Below are 9,964 nucleotides of genomic sequence, written 5' to 3'. Positions count from 1 at the left end.
GAGCCGTCCGCCTCCAGCCGGCAGGGAACGTTCTCACAGCGTTGCCTGCGAGTTCTGATAATGTTACGGAGGAAACGCTTTAGTTTGATGTTGGAGAACCTTTTGAGCAGAGTGTTCCTTCAAGTTTAAGAGATAAACTGTAAGGTTGAGACGATGTTTGGAGGATGTTATCAGAACCACAGATTATATCACAGAACTTTCTCAAAACAACATCTTTAATAAGACGTCACAACATTGCGATATATCAACAAAGGTAGAACATTTTTTTCCTGCAATGTTCTAGGGATGTTTTTGGGATGTTGCTGAGAGGACAGAGTAGAGAACGTTCTTTTAATGTGACGCGATAACAACAAGAGGATGTTCTCAGTGCAACGTTTAGTTTATCAATGTCAGTTATATTGAATTGAATTTGCTTTATTGGTATAAAGGGTTAGGACAATATTATCAAGGCATTAATAAAAAAAAATATGACAGTTATAGTTACAGAACAAATCATGGAGAAAACACAAATACAACGAAACAGGATTCTGGGAATTAAAAATAAAAGTTCCCACTGAAAACATTTTGCAGAACTTCATCAGAACGTTTTAAGCTGAGATCCCACAAGCCCCTCAATGGTGTCTGAGAGAGCTCCAATGTGCACTAACATCTCATTTTCTCTGAGAAATTCATAGATTTCCGCCACCAGGAGGCGATAATGACCTTAAAGGAGAAAGGAATTGATGTTGTTGTTTCCCAGGAGGTAGAAATACAAACATCCTGTCACGAACACAACATAAACTGTTTATGTTTTTATTCATGTGGGTACAAATTAGTCGGAAAAAATAACGCAAAATTCAATTAATTGTTGCTTTAATTGGCACGGGTTAGTTTTGTGGGGTTTTCGGATTTTTCTACGGTGCACCTGAAGGCAGCACGAGGAGAGAGACGTGCGCGCGTACGTGTGCGCGGCCCCCGACGCAGCAGCAGCAGCAGCAGCAGCAGCCGTCCTGCCTTTTCTCTCCGCTGACGTCCGTTTCCCCCTTTTCTCTCCTGGTCACGGTGTTTTTCGGGAGGCGCACGGGGATTCCGGTTTTTTCTCTTCTCTCTCTCTGTTTTTTTTGGTTTTGTTTTGTTTCACGGTGAACCGACGCTGCGTTTCCGCCACGGGGGAGACGTTTGTCAGCCGACAACCGAATGAGAGCAGCTAAAGGGCGGACCGGACTGAGGCGAGGGGAGCCGGGGGAAGGCTGCACATCCGCCGCTTTCTTTTAACACAACTGCAGTTTGCCATTGATTTGTCCACCCGGGGCCCTGAACACCTCGCCGTGCCCAGAAATGCGCCCTGGGCTGGTTCCGGTTCCTCTTTAAGCGGCTGTGACAGCCAGAAATCTCACGTTAGCTAGCCGACAGGGACACGGAGGCTCCCCCCCTTCTGAACTCAGCCCCTCGGAGACCTCCTTTAACCCCCATCGATGCTCCTCCGGTTCTCCGCCTTTTCTCACCTGAACGCGATGGAAGTGAGCGCCGGGATCGTTTCGGTACAGATCCAGCCGGAGTCCACGGAGATGATCCGGTAGCGTCTGGGAGGGGATTTTGGGGGAAAGTGAGAAGCTGAGTGGGGGGTTCAGAGTGGGTTGTTTTCTTTAAATCCTCGGTTGGTACCGACTGAACCACACAGACATGAGGTGGATGTAGCCGAACACTTTGTTTTTACGCATCGGTTTAAGCTGGATCACGGTGTTGGTGATCCGTGCTGCCTTCACGGACCCTAACAATGAGGATTGTGTGAGAAGTGAAGCTCACACACAGCCAGATCCGGGGTTGTTTTTCCTTTTCTTTTTTTTTTCTTCACCCAGCGTGAACGCAAACCCACTTTTATTTTTCTTCCTGGAGCGCACTCAGGGACGAACATGTCTTTACGCACGGCACTGCCTGGGAACGAGCGGAACCCGGACCATGTAAGTAGATCATTAAAACAACACAGTTTGTCACCTTCGAGGTTTTTTATTATTATTGTTATTATTGTGGTGCTTTTGAAGAATCATCGTAACCCCCCCAGGGCCCTGAGATTAGTGTGCAAAGAGCAGCTGCAATCAAGCAAGGCGGCACAGACGCGCTAATCTCCCCACAGCTCATTTGGGACGGTCAGGATGGAGACGGGGGGAGGTTTGGGTGCTGATTGGACACGAACAGGGCAAAACACACAAATTGAACCCCAAAATAAATTAAAAAAAAAAAAATCGTCCCAGACTGTCACCTCCATCCACCGGTGTCTCCAGTGCGCATGTTTGTCTTCCCCCCACAGCTGATCAATAATTAATGCATCTGATGCAAGGCCACCCAGCCCTCTCCACACCCATGCACCTCCACCTCCACGCCATCCCTCCTGTTATTTTCTCCATCACCTCACTTGCAGCTCCACACCTCCTCCTCCTCCACCCTGTCTGCTGTGTCCGTCTGTCTGTCCAGCTTCCGCCTTGATGAAACTGTGACAGACAGCTCAGTGGGCAGCACAGCACTGCAAAATCTGCTGTGTCAGGCTAGCCAGGTTTGTCCTGCTCATGTTGTTCTGTGTCTGAGGCAGCGTCTGGGGGGCTTCAGTGGAGACATTACCTTGAGTTTATTGTCTATTTCTGTATTTTTTTAAAAGGATTCTTGTGAGAATTGGAGCCTCTCCCGATGTGTTTTGTTTTTCTTGCCACACAGCTGTGCAGAAGCTCCCCACCTTTATCTCAAGGGCACCGAGCTCACGCCGACCCCGGCAGCCCGAAATATCACTCAGTCCTTGTTGGATTTGAAGCTCTAACAAAGAGCTGCTTCCGTTTGCAGCAGCTGGCAAAATACAGAACACTTCCCTCCTTTTTTTTTAAAGGTTATTTAAAGGGTATGTCATCACCACCTCAGTCCCTGCATCCCATCCCAACAGTGGCTGCCACAGGAATTCAAACCGGGTTTTGTTTGAGGTGGGATGCTTAAGGAACGGCAGACATGAAGTATAGTTTTCCACCAAGACTGTGAGACTGTCAGATGATGGGAAATGCATTAAAACCGTACATCAAGGTCAGGTTCTTTCACTTCAGGGCCATTTCCTGGATGCATTTGGACGTCCGCGGTGCATCTTCCGACCTGCTGTGTGATGGTGTCCCTGACTCACTCTGAGCTGCTACAGTTAGGCGTTTATTACACGAAGCCCTCGCCAGGACCCGGAGGCGCTTTTTGGAGGTGTTTAGGTTCTCATGTGAACCTGTCGTGGCTGGTTCAGAAACACGCCCAGATGTGTAACTCCAAACAGTGACGCTGCAAATAGATGGAGACCTTTTTTTGTAATGATCGTAATTAAGAAACTGAGTCACGACAGCGGAGAGAAGTAGTTTTTAATTTATCTGCAGCATTTGTTTACTGAACAGGCAGTTTATGGGCACATTGTTTAGTGTTTTCTGTGCTGCCGGCGGATCCTTTTTTCCCCGGCTTAATAACTGTGAGAGCGATAAAACAGTTGCTCCTGACGCAGAGCAGTAAACTAATAATAGTGCCCATTAAGCGCTGGATGCTTCTTGGTCAAAAGTTTACTTTGTGGTTCTGTCAAAATCAGCAGCCGCGTAAACACTCGTAGGGAAAGGGATCTTCGCCCTCTTTCACAGCTTATCAGAGCTTTTTCCACGCTGGTTTTTTTTCATTTTCAAGTGACGTCCAAATGCGTTTGTGGCGTGTGAACTCCTCTTATTAAAGGGAAGGAGCTGTGTGGCTGCAGGCCGGGCAACAAGAGTGATTGCTCGAGCACAAGCCGCTCTTGTTAGTAACCTCACCATGGCAACGTCGAGGGGGTCCTCACCTCCCCCATCACTCCTCCCATCCCACCAGTTCCTCGCCCAGTATGGTCCAGTTCAACACAGTCATTCTCCTTCAGCGCACTCGTTGCCTCCTTCAGGCCTCGTCTCAGAGAGTTTGTGACAAGTTTTTTTGTTTTGCAGAAACAGGAGCTAATTTTAAAACAGAGACATAAATATCTCCACGGTGTCGCCTCAGAGCTCAACCTCTCTGGTTTTTTAAAGTTTAATCTTAATATTCTTTTTGTGCAGATTAGTGCTTACGTTAGAGGTCAGAAGTAGCAGAAAAACACGTGGCACCATGATGTGGACCCGCTGCAGGTGTTTGTGTGGTTAAACGTGTTGCTGCACGTCAGACAGAAAGTGAGGATCATTAGTTCTGTTTCACAACCTTCTGCGGAGCTCGACCCGAGATGTTCATCCTCCCACGGCGTTGTCATGCCCCGAGATCGTTATCGCCACGTCGAGTTATTAATCGGTCGCACCGCTCTTGACACGACTAGCCGGCGCTTTCACACCAGGCCTCCACCATTTGCATGTTTGTACTCTCTGTTCCCTCCATCGCCACTGTTTTGCAGTTCAGCCTGTTTTTCTTTTCCCCCCAACTGTTCTTCTTCCAAAGTCACAGATCTAAGGTCCAGTTCTGGCATCATCCATCTGTTTGTTCCTTCTTTCAACCCTTTGGAGTAAAAAACCAAAATGCTGCAGTTGCGTTTTGTATTCTTTAACTGTCACTTTAATCCCTTCAGAACAAATTGAGTTGGGTTTCCAGATAAAGATGCATCAAAAAATTACTATCAAACCTGCACAGTAAGGCACAGTTACATGCTTCTCCACAGGTTTCCAGGGTCTGACTATCATCTGTCTGATTGCGGAGTTAAGATTTGTTGTGTTGTTTTCTGGTCCGACTCGTTCGCAGCCCAACCAGCAGATAAGCAGCGTAATCTGGCACAAGAAGCATCGCCTCGTAATTGTAAAATAATGATATGTTGCATCATGACCTCATATTATTTCTCCTGTTTTTTGTTTGTTTTCTTTCTGTTGTCGACTTGCAAAATAATATCGTAAATCAACTCGTGTTCATATTCCCCTGTAGTTTCTTCGACTTTTAAACCTGCTCAACCTGCATCAGGCTGCGTTTTAGCTCCTCTGTTCAAACGCCAAAGATCGTAAATTACATTTTAGTGTCTTGTTCTGTATTTCTGCACTGACGGGATTCCAATATTTTTTTCCTAGAGTTGGAAAATTTACATTTTTTTTATTGTTTTGCATCTTTTAAATTACAGTGAGTTATTTTTTCTTTTAGAGACTCGACAGTAAAGGTCCTTACAAGTGCTGCAATAAGCGCATGCATGTCTGCGCTCTCTGCTTGCTGAGCTGTGGGAATGGACAAACTATTTTGCTCTGGGCCAGTCGTGAGGTTGTGTCTGTGTGAAAGGAGAGAGAAAAGGAAGTCCTCTGGTAGGTGTGGGTGAGTGCTTGTGCGCACATGCACAGCTGTGTGCGCCAACAAAAAGGCCAACATGTCTGTGTGTGTGTGCGCCACTGCAGGGCAGAGCCGGGCTTTTGTGTTCCCCCGGACAAGCGGGAGATTCACGAACTGGCTGTCCTGACATGTTACCAGAAAGCTGGCAGCCACCTCTGATGCACCCATTCATTTTGCCTAGAAACACCCCAGATACAGTCATAAACAGCTCCGGGCTTTTAATCATCTGGTCTGCTGAGGATAACCCAGCCATGCACGATTGCCGTAAACTGCTATTAGACAACCTGCGCTGCTCACGATGCTTTGCTGATGTGCATGTTCGCCAGCTTAACCGAAATGTGTTTTGAGTTACGGGTGCAACAGTAGCCCAAAGGTCAGAGGAGTGGGACGCTCACGGGGGGAAATTTCCGGCTTAAATCCCCCCCGGAGAGGCGATCGAGTTACCGTCTGTTCAGCCTCGACAGCTCCAACCAAAGTGCCCATGAGCAAGTCGCGGAGCCGCCGGGTCGTCCGCCGTGTCCACTCAGCAGATTTAGCTGTGAAAGTGTAAATGTGAAGCCGGGCAAGCTTCGGGAAAAGAGCTTAAGAGCTTACCGGGCCCTCCTGTAAATGGCTTGCTCAAGAGCATGTCAGCAGCAGGTTTTTAAGGAAAATTTAGGGATTTGCTTTTCCCGTTCAGATTAGCATGACTTGCATGTAACCTTCTGCATATCTAAACTGCACAAATTGCTTTTCCGTCACTTCTTCTTCTTCTTCTTCTTCTTGGTGTGGATTGAAGTAACTGCTGGGACGATTCACAGCAGACAACATTTTGCTGAAGCAGCTTCTCCACTTAAGTGTTTAATTTTTATTTTATTGCATCAGCCGTGGATGAATTACAAACATCACACAGACATTAAACCAACAAAAGCTAATTATTAAAGGTAAACGGTGTTTGATGGGGACACTGTTGGTTCAAAATCAACTGCGATAAAGCGAAAAAGCTCGATTACGTAATGCACCTTTAAAAAAACATGTTTTGTACCAGCAGTGTGATCCTGTGTGTGCGTGTAAAATCCAGTTTCTTGCATCTAATCCAGGTGGCTAAATGCAAAAATAATAATCAGGATCGGCCCCGTGATGATTCAAAGGGAAGGAACCCAGTATTAGTTAAAGAGGCGAAATCAAAACACGCGTTTAAACACAGTAATTAAACTTCGCTGGCACGGAATCCGAGCGTGATTGTCGCCGCTTTTTGTCAACACAAATTGTTTCCCTGCCAGCCGTTATGTAACTCTAGTGGAGAGGTGAGCCGACGACTGCTGAACAGGTGGCGCTGCCTGGAGATCGGGCTACCTGGTGAAGAATGACGCCGTTCACGGAGCAACCGTTAGCTGCCAGACGCACACACACACACACACACACATGGATCCCCGCGCTCGATCGTGGAAAACGAACCGGCGGACGAGCATAAAAGACGCCCAGATGCTGGCGGTCGGAGCGCACAGTCGGCCCGTTGTGCTCTTTGTGTAGCGGGCCTCTGTTTTGCGTCAGGCTCTCGGGTGTCGACTTACTGTCCTCGGCGGCTCTCTGCAGGCCCGAGCAGTTTAACTCGGGCGATATCTGCTCTTCCCGCTCTCCTGGAGCGTGTTTACATCTGCAGATGGCGTTGTGTGCTTTCTCTGGGTTGAATGAAGCACATCGTCAACGAATCACGTGTCTGCATTGTCCAAACACTTCCAGTTGTGCGTCGAACCCGTATGGCTCCTATAGGTTTTATTTTGGTGTGCAGCCGCCGCCTAAACACTGCGTTCTCTGTGGTGTTCTTTGCTGCAGGTTGTTTACGCTCAGCAGTGTGCTATAAAGACGGCATCATGTGATTTATGCGTGTTGTTGTTGTTGTTCTGCAGAGGAAACGCAGCGGAGGCAGCTGTCACCGTTTCTGTCCATTAGCTGCCGCGCGACGAGAGAGAGAGTTTTCTGTAATCGCGGTCAGCAGAAACTGTCGTCTTCGCAGTTCCTGTTTGAGCCGAACGGGCTTGTTGCTTTATTAAACGGGCGGCGAGGTGGCAGGACGTTGGAGGTGCTGTGTCACGACTTCCACCAATCTAATAGCTTCCTGTAATCTTACAGAATGATCTCCTCTGCCAACAGTCTTGATTAACGATCACTTCCTTTGACATCTTTGTTTCAAACTAAGCACCAAACCCCCCAACTCGGAAAGCTTCGACCATCCTCATCTGTGCACACGTCACCAAGCGGGTCGTGTCTCTGCCCGGTGCTTTGGCTTTTCAGGAAAAACTGCTTTGGGCATGAGTAAGAAAGACAATTATGAGAGATTGTGCAGACCTTGTTGTTTCGGATCAGACGGGGCAGAAACACAGACTGCGAGCTGTGGGAATAACAGAGGAGTGAGTGGGCCGAATGTACCGAGCAGAGATTATGAAGTCAAATGTGAAGCGTTTGACTTTGTGCTAGACTGGTACGGATGTGTGAGCGTCTGAAAAACAGGTTTTATTGTAAAAAATCTACCAGAAGTAGAGGACAGATAGAGCGGGGACTTGTGTTAGAGGCTGTACGTTGTCCAAAACAGTGATTCAGTCATGGGAAGCTAGGATTTTAAACAACTTTTTTGGTAGTTTTTGCATATTCTCAACAGTAATCCTCAGTGACATTACTAAGACTGAGACAGGCTGAAGAACTAAAGCAGTCGGATGATCGATTTTGAGCAAACGACCAGCTGAGACAGACAAAGGAAACTCAAGCAGGATGGTAAAATATTACATTTATCCCACTTTACAGCCCCAACATTCAGTTTTCTTGTGCTTTAGCAAAAGATTTGCATAACTGTCTGCTTGTTTACAACCTGTGTGGTCGCCTGACTGCATATTTCTTGCTTCAAAACACTTAATTTGAGGAATGTCGCCATATTGTTAGATCGAATCCTGTCAGAACAAAAGTTAAAAACCAGATGTGAATTGTATTAATTCACCTCTATGGGATGGAAAAGCAAAAATGTGCCTCTTTTTTTGCATCCGTGGAGATTTTAAAAATGTATCTGGGAGCGTGCAGTGACACAGCGTTTCGGGGAACGGCTCATTACAGAGAGAGGTCTAGCCGAGGAGTGACTCAGCGCTTTAATCCGCCGCTGCTGCCGCTGCTGCTGGTCCAAACAGAATAAATCTGACCCTCACTCAGCCCAGCCCGATGATCGCAACCCCGCGGTGAACGATATGCTGAGTAATGTGGCACATCTCCAGAGGCCAACAGAAAGCATCTGTGTGCGCGTTGTGTGTTTGCAGCTCGGCGCTGTCCAGACCCAGGAATCCGGTTACACTTTGCATACTGGAGCCAGATAATGTCAGACCGGAGGAGGGACGCCGCCTGTAAGCCCACAGCGTCGGGCGGTCGTCCTCTTCAAATGTGTGCCGTCTGGCTCCGGTTGGCGATGATGTTTGAATGTTAGTCAGCAGGAGTTCATGAAACCCTCGTGGTCGCTGCGTTTTCTTAAATCCACTCAGAGGGATTCTGACATAAAAGGATCTAAACAGTGCATCAGTATGCAAAAAAAAAAAAAGTACCGGTGTTCAGGATTACTGTCTGTGGAGAAGACGCGGTCATGTGAAGATCGTTTAGCACAAGATGGAGCCGGTTTCGCAGGAGCTGTTAACAGGCCACGGGGTCTTTAATATGCAAGTCGATTTAATAATTGTATTTAACAGGCTGAAGACTTCCGTGATTGCTGCTAATTACCAAGATTTTAAAGCAAGTTTCCTAAACCCGAGGGGCCCAAGAAGCCTAATTTTACACTCATTTTGACATAAAAAGCTGCGAATCTTGTCAGTTTAAAGAGCGAGACAAACGAGTGAGATTCCTCAAAGGTCACACTCTCTCTTGTACCTTTTGCTACCGCGCTTGGCTCGTAAGAACAGATTGCACTTCCAGTAAGAACAACAGAGCCGAGCCGGCCCCGGGGACAGATACAGTACGTACAGTACGCCGAAGAGAGAGGAGCTTCACAGGCAAGCTGGTCTGACTCACATTCTGGCTAATGGTTATTAATAGGAATTTGAATGAGTCTGACAGAAGCCAAAGAACGTCTGTCGTGTTGCTTCAGTCGGCCGCAAACGCTCACTGATGAACATCAGTAGTTACAGAAGAAGTGTTTGATTATCAGGTGGATGTCGTTGGCTCTTAAATAACCACCAATTATTCTGAAAAGACAAATAAATGAAATCAGGCGTTTCGGTCCGATGTGACCCTCGTCAGTTCACCGCGCTCTTCTCTCCCACACTTCCTGTTGTCATGTTTCGAGCAGAAAGTGCTGCAAAATGAGTCATGATACAAAAAAATAAAAATCCCCTCTGAATAACTTATTCCTGTGACGAAAGCAAAGGCGATGATGCTGCTGAGGGAAGCCTTTGTTAACATGTCAGTGCTGAAATGTTCAAGGGAGGTTTGATTGTTGGTGTCATGGCTGTTAGGTGACCAGAAATCATAAATCAGAATACATGGATACTACTGAAGAATTCATTAAATCCATTGAGCCACAAGGTGCATGAATGTTGATCTTCTTTGACATTTATGTTGGATGTTGCTTCAAAAACGGCTCAGAAACAGTTGGAGGAACACGACCAAGAGCCCAACTGGCCTCCAAACTCTTCACAATTTGACCGAGCATCAATCTGAT

The 9,964-nt window shown here is 47.0% G+C and overlaps 1 protein-coding gene across 1 annotated transcript in view; it reads left to right on the top strand.

Moving 5' to 3' along the window:
- Positions 1 to 951: 951 nt before the first annotated feature.
- The window catches only part of LOC103373878 (MAP/microtubule affinity-regulating kinase 4-like), a 58,430-nt gene continuing 49,417 nt past the window's right edge, over positions 952 to 9,964 (top strand). Inside the window, exon 1 of the mRNA XM_008303884.1 lies at positions 952 to 1,940. Coding sequence (XP_008302106.1) covers positions 1,893 to 1,940 — 48 coding nt within the window. The 5' untranslated portion in view covers positions 952 to 1,892. The remainder of the gene's footprint in view (positions 1,941 to 9,964) is intronic.

Source organism: Stegastes partitus, unplaced genomic scaffold, assembly GCF_000690725.1.
Source record: "Stegastes partitus isolate 25-593 unplaced genomic scaffold, Stegastes_partitus-1.0.2 Scaffold2090, whole genome shotgun sequence".
Lineage (NCBI taxonomy): Eukaryota > Metazoa > Chordata > Actinopteri > Pomacentridae > Stegastes > Stegastes partitus.
Note: the sequence above shows the minus strand (reverse complement) of the source record. Positions and strands in the feature narration are given on the sequence as shown.